The sequence below is a fragment of the Siphateles boraxobius genome, unplaced genomic scaffold, assembly GCF_051911475.1.
Source record: "Siphateles boraxobius isolate OS27281-9 unplaced genomic scaffold, OSU_SipBor_1 26, whole genome shotgun sequence".
Lineage (NCBI taxonomy): Eukaryota > Metazoa > Chordata > Actinopteri > Cypriniformes > Leuciscidae > Siphateles > Siphateles boraxobius.
The window spans coordinates 27,814,433-27,836,553 of NW_027508876.1; the positions used below are offsets into that span (position 1 = coordinate 27,814,433).

The following is a 22,121-nucleotide window of genomic DNA, read 5'->3' on the forward strand; positions in this document are numbered from 1 at the left end:
TAAAGTGTAAATGTAATAAAGTGTATTCTAAGAATACGTGACAGAGAATGTAAGGACTACATTACCCAGAGCTCCGAGTATCAACCAATCAGCGATGCATATTTTGCGTAGCTCCAGCAGCGTCATCACGCGTGGTCTAGATTCCGTTTTCATGGCGCTGCCCGTTCACACGTGAATCTGAGGAAGCATTGGGAGATTTTTGTTTGGCTTGTAAGTAAACGTAACACGCAACTATTAACTTTCTCGACTAGTAAATTAGTTTGTGTGTGTGCTGGGTGGTTTAAAGTGCATGAATGCATTTCTGCTGCTATATTACTATACGATTAAATCATAATTTACCTACAAAAACAACATATTATTTGTGTAACGTTATCTAAGAAGCAGTTTATGATTATTTTTACTTACACTTTGGTATATGTTTGGATTAATCTGGTTTATGTGCACTATTGTTCAAAAGTTTAGGGGTGGTGTGATTTATTAATGTTTTTGAAAGAAGGCTCACTAAGGGTGCATTTATTTCAACATACAGTAAACACAGTAATAATGTGACACAATTTAAAATAACTTGAATATATTTTTAAATGTAATTTATTCCTGTGATTTGCAGTATCATCATATTCAGTCTTCAGTGTCACATTATCCTTCAGAAATCATTCTAATATGCACATTTGCTGCACATTTTTGATTATTATGTGAGAACCATGATACATTTTTTTCAGGATTATTTGCTGAATAGAAAGTTCAAAAGAACAGTGTTTATTTGAAGTAGAAATCTTTTGTAACATTATAAATGTCTGTCACTTTTGTGACAAACTATATAAATGAACATGTGTGCTATTATTTTCCACTCAGATCTGGCGCCATGACGAAGAGTCAAGGTCTTGTTGTTCAGTTCGATTCTCACAAGAAAAAGAAACTCAAACTCAATGTAGAAGAAATCACATTTGTACAAGATGAGAGAAAGGAGGAGATGAATGGAAAGAAGAAAAAGAAGAAGAGAAAGGCTGACGATAAGGTGTGTGGTTATAATACTACTCGGATTTGACTGTGGATCTAATAACAAATGTCAGATAATAACTGATAGATACACATATCAAATGAGCTATAAGCCAGAAGATGCATTTTTTCATAATACATATAAGTGAATGTTTGTTTGATGTTCATAATTCTCAGGTGTGTGAAGATACAGAAAACATTTCAGAGGAGAATATTCAGGTGATTCAATCTACTGAGACAAACACCTATGAGCAAAACGCAGAGATGCGCAAACATAAGAAGAAGAAAAGTAAAGTTGAGGTAACTGGCTGTTATTCTGCTTGTATATATGATTATTTAAAATAATGTTAGAAGCTTACTCTGCTTTTAATATTGTGCACTCATGACTATATATTTTTAATTTTTTTGGAAATGAAAGGGGCTTGAAACAAGTACACAATTAAATGGAGATCATGAAAAGAATATACGCAAGAAGAAAAAGAAGTCTGAAGTGAGTGAAAGTGATTTCCCTTTTTGAAGTATGTATGATATGACTGTATATGAATATACACGGTTTATCTGAAAGGCTAAATGTAAATATTTTCACAAGCTGAAAAAAATCCATCTATTTGAGGTAAAATCACCATATAGTTGTGTATATATATATTAGAACGTCATGATTCTGGATAAATTGAGTACCACAATTTAGTTTGTTTAAAACCGAGGTCACGTTTTGACAACTATACGAAATAAAATGTAATTTACTAGAGTTTCTGACAAAATGTAAATTGCTGCAGTCTATTTTAAAAAAAATCTTAAATGAATTAGATTATCCCTAGATTGAAAAAAAAAATCTGTTTGAATGAATGATTCAATGACTAACTCATAAAGACTTCACTTGTTTCATATATTTACATGACTACTGCTCTCTCTGGATCAGCGGCAGATCTGAATGTTTGCTGTGATCATACTTGTAGAAAGTTTAATAGACATAGCATATATATATATGGTCTCCCTTGTGTGTATGTTTTCAGGTATGTGTTCCTGTAGAAAACATCACAGAGGAACCACTGGATACTGAACCGATGGAGGAAACGCACAAGCAGGAAGGTGTCATCAAGGAGAAGAAGAAGAAAAGGAGAAACAAGGTGATGAGAAATACCTTTCTTTTATATTTTATGTTTGTGAAAGTTTTGGAATGATGGGCAATGCTGTCAAGAGACTGGATGCTGAATGCTTGTGCTGTAAAATGCATGAATCTCTTTATTATAACAACACATAAGCATTCATATTTTCTAGTCCTCTCTAAACCATTTAGTTCTCTGGAAGAATTGAATTGCTGTTTGTGAGCTAATATTTTATATATGATTTTATTTGAATGCTGTGAATATATATTTTAATAGATGTTTTGAATTAGCAGGACTCTGAAGCTGTTGTTCCTGAATCAGATCCGGTGACGCCACAGGAAGAAGCAAACACACACACTGCTGAAGAGAAGAAACAGAAGAAGAGAAAGAAAAGTTCAGCTGAGGTGAGTTCAAATAACCACTATATGTCTATGTTTAGCATGTAAGATAAAGGCAACATAATAATAATGTACTTGATTAGTTGATCATAGTTATATAATATGCCTATAATATTATTACACATCCTGTAACGTAATTTTGTACAGCTTGTTTTCCCAATTGATAAATCAGTATGTAAATTTCATTATACTGTTATGTCACTTATATCATTATTCTTATATAAAATCAACAATATATCATAATCTGCTCAGGCAACCGTGTTTGTCCATATATATATAGCTGTTTAGATGTGATGTGAGTGTGTAGGCACACCTGGAAGGCTAATCGTCCATGCTTGGGTTCTATCAGAAACTTCATTTTAAGAGTACAACATAATGTCTGTGGTGAACACTACTTGAAGACATTTGAAAGTATTTTGTCTACAATATAAATTATGCTCTCAATTTTAAAGCACCCCTTTGGATATTACCTTTAATGCAGTGTGTATTATAGCTGTTTGTGATTGTAAAGCTCTGCGAAGTAGCAAAGTGCACAATAAATTGACTTATTGTCTCCTAAAATAAAGAATCGATTCTGAACAGATTGCCTGAAACGAGTCGTCAGGAATTCGTCTTTTTTCTTGCACAAACCTACATAGGTTTGTAACAATTTTGCATAATGCCAGCTTGTGTTTTTCATTGGCTGTCTTCAAACAATGCCTACTTTGCCCCGCCCCCTCAAACACTGCAGTTGTTGCTGAGACCGGAAGAGTTTGGTTCGTGTTGTTGACATGTCGAGAATAAATATGAAGTTTTGCATAGAAGTTAGTTTTAGTTGCATTGAAGTTTTCTTTCTAAAGCAAATCCACTTTGCTGCACTCCCACAGGATGGAAGTGATACGGTAAAACCGACGCAATCGTTACCGTTCGTGTCACTGTGTATCATGCGCTGATGAAGATCTGAAATTCAGATATGGTAATAGGGTTTCATTTTCGACAGGCACTGTAAATGTTTGTGAAGCCATTTCATATATTTACATGACTACTGCTCTCTCTGGATCAGCGGCAGATCTGAATGTTCACTGTGATCATACTTGGCAAATAATTAATAGACAGCATATATATATATATATATATATATATATATATATATATATATATATATACACACACACACACACACACACACAGTGATCTGAATAAGTTTGGACACCCATGCTAAAGTTGCCTAAAAAGAGGAATAAAAAATCATCTTTTGGAAATTATATCATTATTCTAATATAAAATCAACAATGTGTCATAATCTGCTCAGGCAACCGTGTTTGTCCATATATATAGCTGTTTAGATGTGATGTGAGTGTGTAGGCACACCTGGAAGGCTAATCGTCCATGCATGGGTTCTATCAGAAACTTCATTTTAAGAGTACAACATAATGTCTGTGGTGAACACTACTTGAAGACATTTGAAAGTATTTTGTCTACAAAAGCCCCACATCATCACATTCCCTTCACAGCTGGTTTGATTTGCATTGAGAGATGATCTTATGGAAAGTACCCCATGCCAATCTCTAGGTATGGTGAAGGGTGCGTGATGATGTGGGGCTTTTTTGATTCCAAAGGCCAAGGGAACTTTATCAGGATGCATAGTATCCTGGATCCATGAAATAACTGGCCATTAAAAATAAAATCTGCTGTCTCTATGGGAATTTAACATAGGGGTGTCCTGACTTATGCAACCTGTATTTTAAGGAAGAACATTTATTTATTTACGATACATTATTCATTCACAAAGAAAATTGGTGTCCTTAAAGGTTGGGTTTTTCCTAATTTTTCTAATTAAGGCATTAAGATCAATTTCCAAAAGAGGATTTTTTATTCCTCTTTTTAGGCAACCTTAGGATGGGTGTCCAAACTTATTCACATCACTGTGTATGTGTGTGTATATATATATATATATATATATATATATATATATATATATATATATATATATATATATATATCACTCTTGTGTGTATGTTTTCAGGTATGTGTTCCTGTAGAAAACATCACAGAGGAACCGATGGAGGAGAAACACAAGCAGGAAGATCACATGAAAAAGAAGAAGAAAAGGAAACACAAGGTGATGAGAAATACTTCGCTTTGATATTTTATGTTTGTCAAAGTTTTGGAATGATGGGAAATGCTGTCAGGAGAGTTGGTTCTTTGGGTGAATTGAATTGCTGTTTGTGAGCTAATATTTTATATATGATTTTATTTGAATGCTGTGAATATATATTTTAATAGATGTTTGAATTAGCAGGACTCTGAAGCTGTTGTTCCTGAATCAGATCCGGTGACGCCACAGGAAGAAGCAAACACACACACTGCTGAAGAGAAGAAACAGAAGAAGAGAAAGAAAAGTTCAGCTGAGGTGAGTTCAGTTTAACGTGGTTATTTATGAAATGATCCTCAACTCCCACAGTGTTTTGTATTACAGCATGTTTTACCATATTGGGTAACACTTTACAATAAGGTCTCATTTGTTAACATTAGTTATCATTAATACAATACTTAACATGAACTGTGAGCAATATATTTTTACAGCATTGGTTAACCTTTGTTAATATTACTTGATAAAACTAGTTAATTGTTTGTTCATGTTAGTCACAGTGCGTTAACTAATGTTAACAGATAAAACTGTAATATTGTGAAATAATATTTTCTATTTTAATATTTTTAAAATACAATTTATTCCTGTGATCAAAGCTGAATTCTCAGCAGTCTTCAGTGTCACATGATCATCATTCTAATATGCTGATTTGCAGCTCAAGAACCATTTCTGATTATTATCAATGTTGGAAACCGTTGTGCTGCTTAATATTTTAGTTGAAACCATGAGCAGGAGTGTTTGATGAATAGAAAGATCAATAGAACAGCATTTATTTGAAATAGAAATGTTTTGTATCAATATAAGTGTTTTACTGTCATATTTGATCACTTTTTAGGCATCCTCGCTTAATATAAGTATTATTTTCTGTCAATTCTTTTTTTACAAATATAGTAGATAAAATCAAGAACTTGTCCTTTGTCATTACAACATGACCGTTTATCTCACTCTGTCACACACACACTCTCGACCCTCCTCGCCGCTCCTGAGGTCACGCTCTTCCTCCTCCATATTCTCATGCGAGCACGAATGGTGTGCGTTTGTGCAAGCGACGCATGGACAAGGTGGCGTCGCGCTCACATTCTGCGCGCATGTATACAGGCAGCGCACATGGTGCGCGACAAACACTTGCAGTTTCTGTCTGAACGCGTTTCCCAGCAGGCTGTATACGAGCGGGTTCAGGCAGCTGTTGGCGCAGGCCGCCAAGGTCACCACGTGTCCCGTCAGCGGGTAGCGCTGCCACAACGTGTGGTTTCCTCTCCGCCGTGAGGCCTCAGAGTCGCCACTCAGGAGATGCACGCTGATGAAGACGTTCTCCGGAAGCCAGCACACAAAAAACACACTCACGGCCGCGACGATCATGCGCAGGGCTTTGGTTCGCTGTGGCCTATTGGAGCGCAGCAGCACACGTGCGATCATGGTGTAGCAGACGCCCATCACGCAAAAAGGCAGGGCGAATCCCAACGTCACCTCCAGCCACTGCACCTCGGCCACACCCGCAAAACAGAAGCCACGCCCCCAGCCGTGATGCATGTGCGCAGTAGCGAATGGGATCAGCGTGCACAGGGTGGCCGCCGCCCAAATGGTCCCGCAAGCCCTATGGGCGACGCGCGGATGCTGTGAGACGGGAGCGTTTTCGGGTAGCGCACGCGTGCTGAGGCCGGTCAGTGCAACGCACCGGTCCAGACTCATCCAGGTGAGAGAAAACACACTGCTGTACATGTTGACCTGCAGGAAGATCGCCATGCAGGAGCACAGCACTGCGTCGTCGTAGTAGTGCGCGCTCAGGTTGAACACCTCGATGAGCGAATCCAGCACCAGCACCAGGTCGGCAAGAGCCAAATTAGTGAAGTAGACGTCAGGGGTGCTCATCCGTTGACGAGGGTCAAAGTTCACCAGCAGAATGAGGATGTTACCCACGAGGCCGAGCGGGAAGAGCAGGACGGTGTAGATGCAGGAGAGGAGGAGATTTATGGCGTAGGTGTCCGGGGTGGTGGAGTTCGTTTCGTTGACGTCAATAACAGGCCAGTGCAGGCTGGAGGGATCTGGTCGGGCGGTGCGGTCAAAGGTCATGGGATCTTCCATCTTCCCTTCTATCACTTCCATGGTCACGTAGTGTGGAAAAATACTGGAGTTTTCTGCATTGTCTTCTCTTTTTCAAGTACTGAAATGCACAGACACATGCATCAAGATTAGTAGTTTAACATCAATGTGCATGTTTCAAAATATGTGTATTTAATGGTTGATGGTGAACAATACTTGTGCAGCATTTATTAATTATTTGTTAATGTTAAATGTAAAACAATTATTAGTTAATCCGTGGACTTTTAGTTGCAGTCACTTTTACTATGCTTGTCGAAAATCCAGTTACTCCAATAGGAATCCGTGCGATTGTGAGTTTTGCAAAAGGATGAAAATATTCCCCATGCAGATTTCGTACATTTTCAAGTCGGTCCCGTGAATTTTCCGCACTGACCAACTGAAAGCTGCTTGTTTTGAAATAGACATTTCAAATGTTTGCTATTTACAATAGACAATGGATTTGCCTGCAGAATTTTACTAATGTGCATTTTGCTGATTTTCTGTTTATTTTCGCTAGTAATCCGCTGATAGTTTGAAATGGTCAAAATAATGATCTTACCGTGTGTATTGTATTAGACTTTTGTCCATATTTATTAAGTTGTCCTGGCTTGTTCTTGTATGCTTGTGTATATCCTTTAAGGTCATGGAGAAATCAATGTAGAAGTCTGACATTTGTTGTTGTTCGTTTCTTTCTCCGTTCTTCTCCTTCGGTCTGCAGACGTTTCTCCTGGTGAGTTCTCGCTGTCTCATGTACAAATATGTAAATACAGGAGGGCCAGGTTATACACGGACAATGGCCACCTTTGTTTACCCCAAACAATATAATGGATAAATGCTCCATTAGCTCCTCTGAAGATATAAAGTTGCACAGTGAAGGAGAGCTCGATTATTTGTGTGTGTGATGGGCAAATTCTCAAAACCAGAGAAATGTATTATTTTATATACATGTATGTTTTCTTGGCTAATTGTGTTGGTTATTTTTGTTCTCCCTTAGTTATTTTAGACAAGATTAAAATAACAAAGTTTAGTGACACTAACAATAGGTCAATCTTTAAGAAAAAAAACCTAAAGTATTGGCAACAAACTGAAATAAAATACGTTGAATTGCTGAAAATAACTAAAACTAGAAATCGTTTTTTTTAACAGTAAAATTGACAAAAGCACAACAAAATTACCAAAATTGTAACTAAAATTAAAACAAACTTGAAAATATTAAAGTAAAAGTAAAAAAAAATACCATAAAAGTGTATAAATAATACTCGAATAATACTGGCTTCTATCTTAAACATCTTAAAAGTCACATTGTGTGACTATTATCGGCTCTTATAATAAATGCGTATGCTTTATGAATAAATGTTTTGTAAATGGTATTTGAATATGATGATCATTCAGAAATTGTTTCTCAATTTAAATCAGGAGTTAACGGAATTAATGTAATTAAGCAGGTCTATAAAACAAATACCTTTTTGCTTTCTTTGCCATGTGTATACAATTCTAAATTTTGGGGTCTGTAAGATATTCTTTAAAAAAATTATACTTATATTCAACAATGACACATTCAATTGATCAAAAGTGACAGTAAGGACATTTATAATGTTACAAAAGACTTCTGTTTCAAATAAATGCTGTTCTTTAGATCTTTATTTTCATCAATGAATCTTGAAGCAATGTGAATTTTAAACGGCACATGATTTTTCAGAGTTCTGGAGATGTGAACACCTCAGTGCAGCAACAACCGTCTGGAGTGGAGGATGAAAACGGCCTCGATGGAGATGAAGAACTGAGTCCAGAGGAGAGACGAGTGCTGGAGAGGAAGTTGAAGAAGATTCTGAACAAGGAGGAGAAGAGGAAGCTGAAGGAAGAAGGCAAAAGCATAAAACCGGAGAAGAGCAAGACAAATGTTGCAGAGAAGCAGGCGCTGGAATACCTCGCATGGTAGTACAAAAACAGTTATTTACATGCATGTAAATGTTTCCTTATTCTATCAGAGAGCGTTAAATATTGTTTTAACTGATTTATTTTATGTTTGTTAGCTGGTCTAAGAAACGAGAAGCGTGGAAGTTTAATAAATCCAGGCAAACGTGGTTATTGCAACACATGTATGACAGCGTGAAGGTATGAGAGGCATCAATCATCTACAGCTTTACACACTTTTTACACTAATAAAACATGGAACACATGCTTTCCTACTAATCACAGGGATCATATTCTTTTTTGGTGGCAAAAATGCATATGCATTTCTCTCTCAGGTGTCTGATGATCATTTTGAGATGCTGTTATTGTATATTGACGGTCTACAAGGACTGGCACGATCCTCCACACTGCAGCAAGCCGAAGCGATTGTGCGTTGGGAAGGACAAGGAGAAGAGGCAGATAAAGCAGATGCTGAGAAGAAGCAACGGAGAGCCAAACAGATCGTCCAGATGCTGTGATGGACCCGTTCATTAAACAAAACATCAAAATGAAACGTTTTCTGTCCGTGTTTGATTTTATACATTTTCACCCATTCAAATGAGTAATCATAATGTCTTAGTTTGTATATGTAAAACTTGACATTCCTTCCAAATAAAATGATTACTATGGTTTTTACCTATAGGCTGTGTTGTTTTTTTTAATCATGTTTTAAAATGTAGGTAGAACTACATCAAATAAGCTAAAATGCAAAACTAGGTAGGTCTTTCCTCTGTCTAACTTTTTTTTATATTTCACTAACAAAAAAACTATCATACAACTTCCATGGTAGTACATTAATATTATTTTGCCTAATGTAAATACCATGGTACATGAATGTGCTAATCATTCTGATGCCATCAGTACTTTTATGAGGTTTAATCTCAAGGAACTTACACTGTTTGTTCCTAAATCGATAAGTCCTCCAGGATAGCATTTATTGTTATTAACTGGGCAAAATGTAAACCCTTTTTGTATCATAACGTTCAAATAATACATAACCTTTACGATTGGCATCACAGCTACCGCTAGTAACATTGGCCTACGTTTCCCATAATGCCGTGCGTTGACGTTTTTTGACGTCACGCATCTCTCCAGGTACTGAAGTCCATCGTGCAGAATGAGCACAACTTTTGCTTAAACTTCATTAACAACGTGGGAGCTGATAGTCAACGGATTCACAGTTTGGGTAATGTAACTCTGAGCTTTATTTCACGCTTTGTTGTGACTTTTTCCCTCACGGTCGTATAAGTAAGCGGTTGCAATATCACATCTTACTTTTGGATAGTAGTTTAACTGTTATTTGCTAATGCGGTGTGAGCTAAAGATGAGTTTTTGCGTGTTTTTTTATGGCTTTTTGTGGTTCTTTAGAAGCATCATGGCCGAGAAACCTCAGCTGGTCAGTATTTTGCCAGAGGACGTCGAGACTGATGAGTGTTTGCGTACATACACACACATCTACAGCCCTGATCTGCTCATGTAAGCTCAATAAACACCTTTGAGTTTTCATTTTTGCATTGGAAGTTTATATTAATAAATATATGCATATTTATGTATTTATTATTTCTATTCTTGTATTTGTTTATACACATGCACACACACACACACACACACACACACACACACACACACACACACACACACACATACATACATCTGTATATATATATATATATATATATATATATATATATATATATATATACCTGTGTGTGTGTGTTTATATATATATATATATATGTGTGTGTGTATATATATATATATATATATATATATATATATATTTTTTTTTTTTTTTTTATATGTGTATATACAGTATAATAATAATACTTTTTATAATTATTATTTTTTGTGTGTTTGCCCAGTGATCAGGTTGCCTTTATAACCGGCGGAGGGTCAGGTATTGGATTTAGAATAGCAGAAGTTCTGATGCGGTGAGCTTTCAGTGGTTTTCTACTAGTTTCTCACTGTCAACACTTTGTCTATGACTGGACTTTTAATGTCACACTTTCACTCATGACTTACTTTTTATAATGACATTGATCTTTAACCTTTGTGATCTTTGGTAACATTTAATCTTTGCAAGCCTGCATCTTCAAATTCATTTGAATATGTTTTCTGATGTTCTTGCAAAAGTCATTGGAAGTTTATTTGTTTTTTTATATAATTATATTATATATTTACTTCTCTTCCTATAACAATTAATTCAGGCATGGGTGTGACACGGTCATTGCCAGCAGAAATCTGGAGAAACTCTCTGAGGTACTGTCTCAACAAATCTCCAATAACTCATTTGTGTAATTTCTTTGATGAAGAGTAATTAGTGTGTGTGTGTGTGTGTGTGTGTGTGTGCGTGTGCGTGTGTGTGTGTGTGTGTGTTTTAGGCATCGAAGAAGTTAACCAGCGCTACAGGCAAGCGATGTTTGCCGATAGTAATGGATGTGCGTCAACCAGAGACAATTATTGCTGCCGTGGATGAAACATTGAAGACATTTGGACGTGTTGATATACTTATTAACAGTAAGCCTTAAGTTAGAAGTTACCGGAGGTCAGACACATTGCCTTAACAATAAAAAAAATCATATAATGCAACAAACATACAGTGTATTACCAAAGAGATCTTGATATAGATATGGACCAGCTAACATCCTCTGACCAAGTTTCTCTTTATCATTCTCTTATGTGATTAGATAATATATTGTACCTAGTTAGGCCGTCTACTGGTACTCTTACATCAGGTCTCCTTTTCCAGAAAAATTACATTTATCAGTGTATCTTTAATGCAGTACTCAGGGTAATTATAGTATAGACAGTTTCTTCCATTACTATCATATAAAAAACAATGTCACATGTCATGGATTTGTTTTCAATATACATATTGAAAAATATATATATATAGAGGTGAAACGCGAAAAATTAGAATATCGTGCAAAAGTTATATTTTTGATGATTATGGCTTACAGCTTATGAAAAACCCAAATTCAAAACCTCAGAAAATTAGAATATTACATCAAATCAATAATAAAAAAATGAATTTTAAATACAGAAATGTCGGCCCTCTGAAAAGTATGATCATGCATAATATGTATATAGTTATATATTTGTATTAGTTTCACCTTTTAATTTGAATTACTGAAGTACATGAACGTTTGCACGATATTCACATTTTTCGAGTTTCACCTGTATATAGTATATATATACACATGCATGCATATATTATTTATGTATATTTTGTGGATTGTAATTTTTCTTTCTCAGATGCTGCAGGTAATTTCCTGTGCCCAGCTACATCCTTGTCATTTAACGCTTTCAAGACAGTAATGGAGATCGACACCATGGGAACTTTCAACGCTAGTAAAGTGGTGTTTGACAAATGGTTCAAGGTAAAGATGTACATTTCATTGACCTTTGCAGTACCAAGAATTTTTATTACCAAGATATCTTGCATCTTGGCTTTTTTCCTCACTTGTTTCTCACTTTGTATCGATGAGTGATTTATAGTCAGTGTCTCATACTTTGTGGCTTTATTTTTCTCCCTCAGGATCACGGCGGCTCCATTGTCAACATTTCCGCCACACTGGGGTACAGAGGTCAGGCTCTCCAGGTGCATGCTGGGTCAGCGAAGGCTGCAAATGGTCAGTGTCGTTTTTGGTTGACGTTCTGGTATAAGTGCCTGTTTAAGTGCTTCATAAAGTCGTATGATTGCTTTTATAAATGTTAGAATATATAGTATTTAAATATTATAGGTCTAATAGTGTTAAAAAAATAGTATGCAGATTAATACATCATGGTAGTATGAATGGTGATAAAAAAATGTTAATTAAATAAAACTATATTACATCTTGTGTTTAAAATGGCATGAAATCAAAATTACCCCCATTTATCTATTTATTTTAATTCATGTTACTGATCTTATTGTGTATGATTCATACATGCGTATATTTAAAAAAAAAAATTGTCCCCATAATGTTGGTTGCAATATTTTTTTCATGTTGACTGTTAAAGGGATATTTCCCCCAAAAATGAAAATTCTGTCATTAATTACTCTCCCTCATGTCGTTCCGAACCTGTAAGACATCTTCACAACACAAATTAAGACTTTTTGATGAAATCTGAGAGCTTTCTCCATTGACAGTCTACACAACTACCAGACTGGCAACTGTCAATGGAGAGACAGGGTAATTAGTGACAGAATTTTCATTTTTGGGGTGAACTATCCCTTTAAGGATACGAGATATTCTATAGGCTGAAAAAAATGACTTATTATCTGCATATGTATGTGTGTTTGTAGATGCCATGACAAGGCACTTGGCGGTGGAGTGGGGCCCCAATGGTGTGAGGGTGAACACAGTGGCCCCAGGGCCCATCTCTGGCACAGAGGGATACCGTAGACTGGGTAAGACCAGTTGTGTGTGTAGGCAAATTTTAGTGTCTCTATTTCTTTTGCACTATCAATTTTTATCCTCCTCTTCTTTCAGGTGGTTCTCACGCCGAGACAGCGGGGGCTTTCCGCGGCATCCCATTGCAAAGAGCCGGTAATAAGACAGAGATTGCACATGCGGTTCTTTTCCTGGCCAGCCGTGCTGCTTCATACATCACTGGAACTATACTGGTCACCGACGGAGGGGCGTGGCTCACCTCGGCCAATGACGTGGAACAGATGCTGGGTATTATCTCATCTCGCTCTGCAAAACTATGAACAGACAGCACCGCACACAGGTGTGTGTGTGCGTGGGTTAGAAGACGGGTGTTTTATAAGAATCTTAACTAAAATCATCTAATATAATTAATTATAATTATTCAATGGCTCAAACACAATTATGAGATTTACTTTTCCAATTATGTGATCTGGTGAGCAAAAAAATCTTATTTGCTAATAATTTTTCTGCCACTGTATGATTGACCTGTGAATATGTGGGTAACATCTTGGTATGAAGGTCTTATTGTAACTTATTTTCCCTTGTTTTTCTAGGTTTTTGGTCTGCAGAGAAAAGAAAGGATAAATAGCATGGTGGATGAAATAACCGCAATGGACCAGTTGTGATCAGGCCAACATCTGTATGAAGATATTGTTGAAGCTCACAAAAACACGCCCAGATTATTTTCACCCTCAAAAACCAAAGAAAAAAAGAAAAATTATATTCTGCATAAAGAAAAATAAGCCTATTTTTAAGACCATTAAAAACTTTGACATTGTGTGACACTGTATTAAAATTAAGTAGATTTCCACCCCAATTCTAATTTTCATAATGCTCTGTTATACTTTTTGAGTTCATTGTGTTCATTGAGATTTAAGGCTTGAATTAATGTCAGTAAAAAAAATAATACTATGAATTATGAATGTTACAATTTTAATCCGATTCATTATTTTTTTCTCTCATTCATGGTAATGAGAAAATAGACTGCAGTTCATGAAAATATATTTTCGAATTTTCTTTTGATTTTGAGGTGAGATATGAAAGACGTGTTCTTGACCAAACTCTGAACTGTGCATTTTTTATTACATAGCAGTTGTCATATAATTATGTTTAACCACAAAGTATTAGTAATTACAATACATCAAAATGTCAATTTTACTTCTGAAGGCATGAATAACCACTACGTAAATTAGTGCCATTTTTAATTTTGAGCTACAATACATTGTGAATAAAGGTAAATAATGTATTATTATATACTTAACAGTTTTCATAATAAATCTTTTATAATGCTCATATTACTTTTTCGGGCTATTTTATTAGCTGTAACGCCTTTGTTCGGACACAAGGGGGCGCAAGAAAATCACATTAAATTACTGAAAATAACACTGTCTCGTTATTAAATAAGCATTTCTTCTAAGTATTAGATTATCTAATTTAATTCGGGCGAACTCTCTCGATAATGTTAGACACTATTTTACCTCTAGGAGTGTTTTTTATTAACAAATTATGGCATTATAGTCGTCAGTTAACAGAGAGGCGAGAATGTGACCAAAAATGTCGTTATAAATCTACATTCCATCATCACCAAAACAACCAAATGCACAGATAACTGCGCGAGGAATGGATTCTTAACGCCTGTGGTTTAAATCTGTAGACTGCGGCGCCGGCGCTGCGCATGCGTGTTGCTGACGTCGGTTTGTGTGCGTGTGTACACGCGAGTGTCTATGTGTGAATGAGACAGCAGAGGTTGTGTATTGCTGCTGATGAGAGAGAGAGACAGATATAACTGAAACATCATTCTTCGACTAAAAAAAACATAACAAGACCTCTCGAGCTCATCTTAAATCTCGGATTTCAGATTAACGGATAAATCGCCGCCCAAGGATTTGTGGGATTATCGGGGGTCTCGAGCTGATTTTATCCTCGCTAACAGGCTAATAACAAGCGCAGGTGGATGACTCGTAAGACTCGACCTGGATGTTGGCTTGTTTAAGGATAAACTGAAGAATAAATCACCCAGCGCCAAATCAAATTAAGGGATTAAATCAACTCAGACGGTGGACCAGAAAACATATTAAGGGTCTTATTTTATTCAAACCGGAAATTAAAATGAGAGGGGGTCGTTTGGGCCAGCTAGTCGGCCATTGGGGTTACCTCAGTTGTGGAGGATGCTGATGCTAACCGCGCTAGATCAATCTATTATTTAATGGTTTTCTTTTTTTTTATTCAGTCTGACAACACAATAACAGCTGTTTAAAATACAGCGTGTTGTATTAACATTAAAAATTACATATATGTTAAGCTTTACTCTCTCAGATTACGAGACAACCTGGTTTATCTGAGTAAAATAATTGAATACACTGCCCCATAAAAGGATTAATTGTTTACAGAGTGTTATACATTACAACCAGCCTTTAATACTTAGTTGTTATTCCAGGGAAGTGTCAAACCATTAATGTAACCTTATAAATGATTTGCTTATGAGGCAGGCTCAGTTTTTTTAACACTAGGAAGTTGAAGGCTAACAAAATCAACTCTTGGAATTTGGATGTGCTGTGTGATATTTGCAATGATATAGCTCTCTATTTTATGTAGTTTCCTGTATTCTCTTATACATGTACCTATTCTAAGATTGTATTGTTCATTATGAATTTCTGAGTTTTTTATGGAAGGCAATCTTAAATACTGCAGTAATCCAGTTATTATGTGTTAATTGGGATGTGGATCAACACACTTTGAGAATTCTTATGTTAAATGGATTAGATGTGAATTTGAATGCAGAACAGGGGAACAGAGCCAACCTTTTTTCATGGAGAGGTTTGCATATCGGAAAAAACTATCTCGGCCTACATGGAGCTGTGTTACGCAGTGAAACATTATCCTTGTGTCTGCAAAAGTAAACAGTAGTTGATCATTTACAGGGAGGTGGACGCTTACGCATGGGTCTCGACAAGGATATTTCTTTTGGTCCGTATGCTGGAAGAGGCCATCAATTACTTTTGAATTCCGAACATTACCTTGTGGGATCATAACAAAGGATTGGAATTTCTGGAATATTTCCATTTGTCAGAGGAGAGAACTCTTCTTTTCAATGGAGCAAGTTCTCTCCAGCCCTCAGGGGTGTTCTGAGTGGGAGGTGAGTGGGAAGGATGAGTGGGAATCCGAACAGAATCCCCTTGGATTTCTCCTTATGGAAAAAGATAACAGTTCTGTTGGTGATTCCACTAATGAAATATTTCAGGAGAACGCGATTAACCTCGATGACTTATTTTGGGCTTCTCAGTATTCTGGGCAGACGTATTCCTGGGAAAATGATCTGGAATGTGTCTATCCCGAATGGAAAACTCCGCCGCCTCCTTCCCAAGATCTCAAAGGAGAGGGTTCTCCTGGAAGTTTGGATATTGTGGATGGAGATCTCATCAGTTTTAATTCTAGATCGACTAGTCCTACGTTCTCAAACTTACCCATGCAGAATCAAAACCACTTTTACAATCATCCTGAACAGGTGCCTGGATTCCTGCAACCGGTGAAGGTTACTGCCACTTTAAACCCTCTAGATGTGTACACAGGTGAGCTGGTTATTAACAAACCCACTATTCAGACTGACAAAACACTATTACAAGAAACTCACCTCAATCTTGAGGACACGCGTTTAACAAACTGTGAGTTCAACCATAATTCCCTAGTGGAAAGAACATTTCAGACGTTTGAAGACAGTCAGAGCTTGCTTCCACACGGGGCTCATCTTATTTTGAAATCTGAAGGTTTGTTGCCTGTTTCTCCCTTGGGGGTGTCGTGTATGGATACAAACTCAAATCCCAAGCCTGCAATTATTTGTCAGGCACCTCCTTCTACATCTAAAGACATCTACCTCCCATCCTCAGCCATTTCCCATGAGCCAATCCCTTCGTTGACACGTTCAGATCCACCTGGCTCACTATATGCACCCCTTCAAATGGATGAGGGACAGATGTTGTTACCCGCGCTGCTGACTGGAGGTCTGTACTCTGAACAGGAGAGTAGTAAACCCTCAGCTAGCAATGAGACCCATGATGATGATCTTCAGAGCCAAGAGACAACACAACTATCCTCTGAAGCAGAGACTGCCTTTATGAGTCCATTAGGTGAGTCTTTCATATCACCTAAACTTTGTGAAGAAACGTTGCGTGATTTATCCGCAGAATGCACATTTGGTGTACAATTGGACATGATTGGTGAAGAGGTAAGAGAGGAGGCTGTGCCCAGCGCTAGAACTGATAACGTTTTTTCTGAAGCTAAAACAGAACTCACACCAATTGCTTTTATAGATTTACAAGCAGAAGATCCTTCAACTGATAGCCTGCTTGACAAAGACAGACAAGAGTCCACATTAGCCTTACCGGTCCACACACCTGAGCATAATGCCTTACTTGAGCTCTCACCAGAAGATGACATCTTACCTGAGGATCACAGCCAGCCCACACACTCAACTGAGGCTGAAGCCTTATCTGAGGTGCTCCATGATGGAGACCTTATGCCTGTTGCCATGTTTGAGATCTTAACAGACAGCGTCTGTTGTGAAGCTGTACCATCTTTAGACATTGTAATTCCATCTGTGACAGATGCCTCTGAGCTAACAGATCAGGAAAAATGTGATGCAGACTCACCTGATCTTGAATCTGATGCACTCACACTTGAACTTCAGGATTGTATAGCAAGTGTAGAAACAGGCATCCCAGATGATGACCATGAGGCAATGGAGAGACAGCATGCAGATGATACAACAGGAAAAACAGACACACTCAAAGTTTTGGAGATCTCAGATTTTCTACAAAGTCAAGAGGCAACCAATCTGAAAAACAAGTCGGACAACTTGCAAAATGATTATTTAAATCTAGATAGCAGTAAATCTGACAACAATCAAGAACTGAATGCAACAAAAGAAGCCTGTCAGGAACAAATCAATGCTCAACGTAAAGAGAGTGCACTTGTGGAAAATCTCACACTTGTTGACCAACTGAATGACTCTTTGACTTCAAAATCAAGTGCAATTGTAATAGATACACCTGAAGAAAATGTGACAGCTCAGCGTGACAGTCATAATACACCACTTAAAATCAAAGAGAAACTTCAAAGTATGTCTTTACAAGGAGGGGAGGGATTGGATTGCAGAATGTGTACTCAGAGTGAAGTCATTCCTCATTGTGACAGTAATCCTGATTCTTTAGAGTCCCCTCCCTTTACCTGTGATCAGCTGACTCTGATGGGAGGACTTGTGGGGCCGGATCTTACAGACAACACAGAAACTCCCAGCCAATTATGTGAAGCTACAGGAGAGGGAGAGGTGGGGTTTGCTGCTCAGTTTACACATCAGGAGGATTTCCATCAGCTGACACCATCACCAATCGACCTGGCACTAGAGCAACAAGTGAGCTCAGTCTCCCCCAGTTCTCCTCCTTTGCATAGAAATGTCTTTCCCTGCGGATCCAGCCTAGATGGGGAGGCCTACCTGACCTTGATGGAAAATACTCCTGATACTTCCAACATTTCCAAACATGCAGAAATGACTTTGGATTTGTGCAAGGCCTCAGACTCGCTGCCAACCAAATCGCTTCATGACCAGAGGGTCCCCGTGGATTTGATAAACGTGCCTATAGTTTCCACAACAGCCCATAGAAGCGAGGAGCAGTCGCCTCTCCGAGCGGTTTTCCAGGCTTTGGATCAGGACGGAGATGGATTTGTCCATATCGAGGAGTTTATTGAGTTCGCAAAAGCATATGGAGCTGAACAGGTCAGTTTTTGGTGTATCTTTGTCTATTTGTGTGAGTTTGTGGGCGGATAAATGGTGGGTGGGGGTGTAAATGTTAAAAAAAAGCTTTATGATTACAGGACAGTGAGTGTCTTCCCTTGGGTCCCAAAGCTCCAAGTGAAACTTGATCGTGGTGACACCCAAGAACTGCTCTTTTATTATTCAAACCCTCAAAGACTCAGAATACAACTCTTGTCCTGTATCTCTCACTCTTTCTCTCATGGAGTCTATCCTGTTTTAACTATCAGCTGTTTTGCATTAGTTTTAACAAAGTGTTAATACACTTTTCAGTGCCTTGTAATAATCACTCAAACTTCATACCCAAGTTTTGCAACTTTTGAGTTATTTTTCTTTTACCTTATTTTATCTTTAATTACATCGTGACTTTGTTATTGCAATATATTAACTTGAACAAAAACTGTTTAAAGGAATATTACATTTTCAATACCAGCTAAGCCCAATTGACAATATTTTGATTTGTCCTATATTATTTCTTAATTAAAAAAAGAGCAAAATTTAAGTTACGTTGAGGCATTTGCATTTGAAATTTTAAAAGCAGAAATGTGAAGCTTATAGTTTTTTAATTTCTTTTAAAAGTTGTCTGTTTGAGCTTTCAATCAGTTTAATTCAGACATTGTATTTAAGGTTGTATAATAGGGTATAACTTTGCATAGAAATAGTTTGTAAGATTTTTTTTTTACACTAAAATCATGTTAAAACTAGTATTATTTTGTGACTATACTATTGAAACAGAATATTGCAACATTTATTAATTGGCCCCATTCACTTCCATTGTAAGTGTCACAATATTTTCTTATTTTAAAGAAAAAGTGGAAGTTTTTGTTATTATTATCGATATTAAGTCACAGGTTCTGTCGATTGTGCTTAATTTTTTGTACTAAAACAGGAATATTACTTTTAGGTAGCTGAGTAGAAAGAAAAACAGTTTAACTGAGTTTGGATGTCACCTCATTGACACATAAACTTAAGGTAAATCAATAATAGTTATCGTATGGAATGTATGAATTGGTTTGTGTTCGTAATGTGAGTTCATCTAGCAATATAGGATGTTCTTAGCAGTTTAAGTAGTGTTAATGATGTTGCACACTAATGTTTATAGATGGGTTTCATGTCAGTGCAGTTCAGTAGACGAGTGATGCTGTTGGCTATAGTCAGGAGGATGTATTTTATATTTAAACTGCTTTTTAGACGTATAACGTCAAGCACTGATTATACCAATTTTAAAATCCCTCTGTGGTTAATTTTGCAATTTAGATCAGAATATAGATTTGTGTTTCGCTTTAACTCCTGATCCCCCAAACACGCTCTATTGTGCGTTTAAGAGAGGATGGATTTGATGCCGGAAGTCTGTATCTTTTGTGACTGTTGAAACTGCTGATCCGATCGGCCAGACGAATGATGAATGACAGGGAGGGGTGCATGTATAAATGCATGCTTTTATTTGTCTTTCGTCATTGTTATTCGTCTTTTCTCAGATGCACCTTGCACTGTACATATTTAAAGTTACATATGACTTCTTTATTTTTGCAAAATTGTCATTTTTGAGTTTCTCAGATTTATTTTGTAATGAGCTTGTGACCGTGTGATACAGGTTTAAAATGTAACTCACCTGTTATGTGAAAAGCATCTCACAATTGCAACAGTAAGCAAGTTTGCGTGTTCTTTAAAAGGTTGTTTATGGTTTCAGGAAGGAAATTGCATGCCATATTCAGTCCCAGCCTCAAGGGTCATTCCTTTGTCTGCGTGACTGTGTGATTGGACTCAAATTTCCAGATATTTCTTCTCGTGATTCGAGTGTACATTATAAGAGCTTGCTCAGCTGAGATGATTTATGACTGAAGAGGTGGAGAGAGACAGGTAGACAGAAACTGATATGATGTTTAAAAAAAAAGAAAGTACTGTACACACTGGAGAGTGATTGTGTCTGTGCTTGTTAAACACTATGATGTTGTTTCCATGTCGTTTTATCTTTTAATGATACGGTTGCTATGGGTTTGCATTATGTTATGCAAATTCTTACCCGGAAGTAGCATTTGCCAGGAAGGAACTGTAATTGGCATCAGGTTACTGGGCAAAAATGTCCATGTGTGTGACTCAGTCCATATCTATGAGAAAGATGCTACAGTGCATTTTAAAATGTAAGAGAGATAGAATAATTAATCTGTAATTCAACTGACTCGTGACTCGCATTTTTCACGCCTTGAGTTGAGATGCTTCTGTACTGGGGTTAAAACAGCTGACTCACATTACACTTACTCATTACCTCAAGCAATCGCTTGGTTAATTGAAATAATATTTGATAGTACAGGTGATAAAAAAAAAAACCTGGAATAATCTTTAAATGATTGCATACATGGTAGAAATAAACTGTTGATAAACTGCTAGTATTTATGTCACTATGACTTGAAATGAGCCAATATCATCCAGGAGTACATGATCACATGATGCAGATTCTCCAGCTCATTAAGCATTTCAGTTAGTCTAACAGTTTCCTTCATGGTCATTTAAACTCGAATGTGTGTGAGTGTGTGTATTTGATAAGAAGATGTGTAATTTGATGCCATTAGGGCTGAAATAGCACACACACACACAATCAGAGTTAAATCTGTAGGCACCAGTTTCATGTTTTGATTTCTCAGTCGGAGATATTGAGCGTGTTTGGTGTTTTTCTTCACTTGTGTTCTTTGAGAACTTAGATTTTAGAATTCACAACTTTCAGTTCTGCTGTTGCCTGGTTACCAACTGTGCAATTGTGTCTGTTCACTGGAGTGTAGCTTGAGTGTGTGTGTGTGTGTGTGTGTGTGAGAGAGAGAGAGAGAGCGAGAGAGAGAGAGCGAGAGAGAGAGAGAGAGAGAGAGAGAGAGAGAGAGAGAGAGAGAGAGAGAGAAGGAATGTGTGTTCTGTTTTGTCACTGTATGTTAGGGATTGAAAGATTTTTTTTTGTTTATCCGTAAGTTACAAAAAAGATATCATAGTAATGTTTTGTTCCTAAATTGAAGGTTAGATGAATAAGAAAAATACTAAATGAGTGTCACTTTTATTGAATATCACAAACTGTTTTATTATTTTAATTTGTGCAGGAGAAGTTAACATCCTTACATATTAATAAAACATTTAAAAAAATATTTTAAAGATGACAAATTTCTCCTACGTTTTTCATTCTTTACCTTGTGGGTGAATCAGTTTATGTGTGTTTTGATGTCAATAAATGTACGATAACATCATTATCTCTGC

General features: G+C 36.9%; 3 protein-coding genes and 1 pseudogene across 14 annotated transcripts in view; 3 read left to right on the forward strand and 1 right to left on the reverse strand.

Annotated features, from left to right (window-relative positions):
• Positions 1 to 116: 116 nt before the first annotated feature.
• Positions 117 to 9,303, forward strand: chlsn (cholesin). 8 transcript variants are annotated; one of them, XM_077245369.1, is made up of 11 exons: positions 117 to 210; positions 853 to 1,015; positions 1,174 to 1,296; positions 1,415 to 1,486; positions 2,010 to 2,123; positions 2,393 to 2,506; positions 4,506 to 4,601; positions 4,779 to 4,892; positions 8,410 to 8,645; positions 8,744 to 8,825; positions 8,960 to 9,303. In XM_077245369.1, the coding sequence occupies exons 2-11, from the start codon at positions 863 to 865 to the stop codon at positions 9,140 to 9,142; spliced, it is 1,287 nt and encodes a 428-aa protein (XP_077101484.1). In that variant the 5' UTR covers positions 117 to 210; positions 853 to 862; the 3' UTR covers positions 9,143 to 9,303. The 8 variants fall into 8 exon arrangements, with proteins under 8 accessions (XP_077101484.1, XP_077101486.1, XP_077101485.1 ...); XM_077245371.1 differs by having other exon boundaries at positions 4,782 to 4,892; XM_077245370.1 differs by having other exon boundaries at positions 2,396 to 2,506.
• Positions 5,545 to 7,426, reverse strand: LOC143752241 (G-protein coupled estrogen receptor 1 pseudogene; annotated as a pseudogene). The gene is made up of 2 exons (XR_013207357.1): positions 7,270 to 7,426; positions 5,545 to 6,792 (listed from the first exon to the last, which is right to left on the reverse strand). The product of XR_013207357.1 is annotated as a G-protein coupled estrogen receptor 1 pseudogene (transcript).
• A 420-nt stretch (positions 9,304 to 9,723) lies between the features above and the next one.
• decr2 (2,4-dienoyl CoA reductase 2, peroxisomal) lies at positions 9,724 to 14,371 on the forward strand. Of its 2 annotated transcripts, none has more exons than XM_077245392.1 (10): positions 9,724 to 9,849; positions 10,032 to 10,139; positions 10,526 to 10,594; positions 10,871 to 10,922; positions 11,045 to 11,180; positions 11,919 to 12,043; positions 12,202 to 12,295; positions 12,952 to 13,056; positions 13,139 to 13,327; positions 13,633 to 14,371. In XM_077245392.1, exons 2-10 carry the CDS (start codon positions 10,039 to 10,041, stop codon positions 13,665 to 13,667), a joined length of 906 nt encoding a protein of 301 aa, XP_077101507.1. In that variant the 5' UTR covers positions 9,724 to 9,849; positions 10,032 to 10,038; the 3' UTR covers positions 13,668 to 14,371. The 2 variants fall into 2 exon arrangements, with proteins under 2 accessions (XP_077101507.1, XP_077101508.1); XM_077245393.1 differs by having other exon boundaries at positions 9,742 to 9,849; positions 13,139 to 13,379.
• A 415-nt stretch (positions 14,372 to 14,786) lies between these two features.
• Positions 14,787 to 22,121, forward strand: part of rab11fip3 (RAB11 family interacting protein 3 (class II)) — a 29,943-nt gene continuing 22,608 nt past the window's right edge. Inside the window, exon 1 of one of the 3 annotated variants that reach the window (XM_077245379.1) lies at positions 14,787 to 18,848. In XM_077245379.1, coding sequence (XP_077101494.1) covers positions 16,170 to 18,848 — 2,679 coding nt within the window. In that variant the 5' untranslated portion in view covers positions 14,787 to 16,169. The remainder of the gene's footprint in view (positions 18,849 to 22,121) is intronic. The other 2 variants (XM_077245378.1, XR_013207359.1) reach the window with 2 other exon arrangements.

What these genes read in the sequence shown, in the direction of transcription:
- chlsn (XM_077245369.1), top strand. Translation starts at nt 863, where the DNA reads ATGACGAAGAGTCAAGGTCTTGTTGTTCAGTTCGATTCTCACAAGAAA. An exon ending in GCGCTGGAATACCTCGCATG is followed by an intron (nt 8,646 to 8,743) that starts GTAGTACAAAAA and finishes TATGTTTGTTAG; the next exon opens with CTGGTCTAAGAAACGAGAAG. An exon ending in ACATGTATGACAGCGTGAAG is followed by an intron (nt 8,826 to 8,959) that starts GTATGAGAGGCA and finishes TTTCTCTCTCAG; the next exon opens with GTGTCTGATGATCATTTTGA.
- decr2 (XM_077245392.1), top strand. Translation starts at nt 10,039, where the DNA reads ATGGCCGAGAAACCTCAGCTGGTCAGTATTTTGCCAGAGGACGTCGAG. An exon ending in AGAGGGATACCGTAGACTGG is followed by an intron (nt 13,057 to 13,138) that starts GTAAGACCAGTT and finishes CTCTTCTTTCAG; the next exon opens with GTGGTTCTCACGCCGAGACA. An exon ending in TGACGTGGAACAGATGCTGG is followed by an intron (nt 13,328 to 13,632) that starts GTATTATCTCAT and finishes TTGTTTTTCTAG; the next exon opens with GTTTTTGGTCTGCAGAGAAA.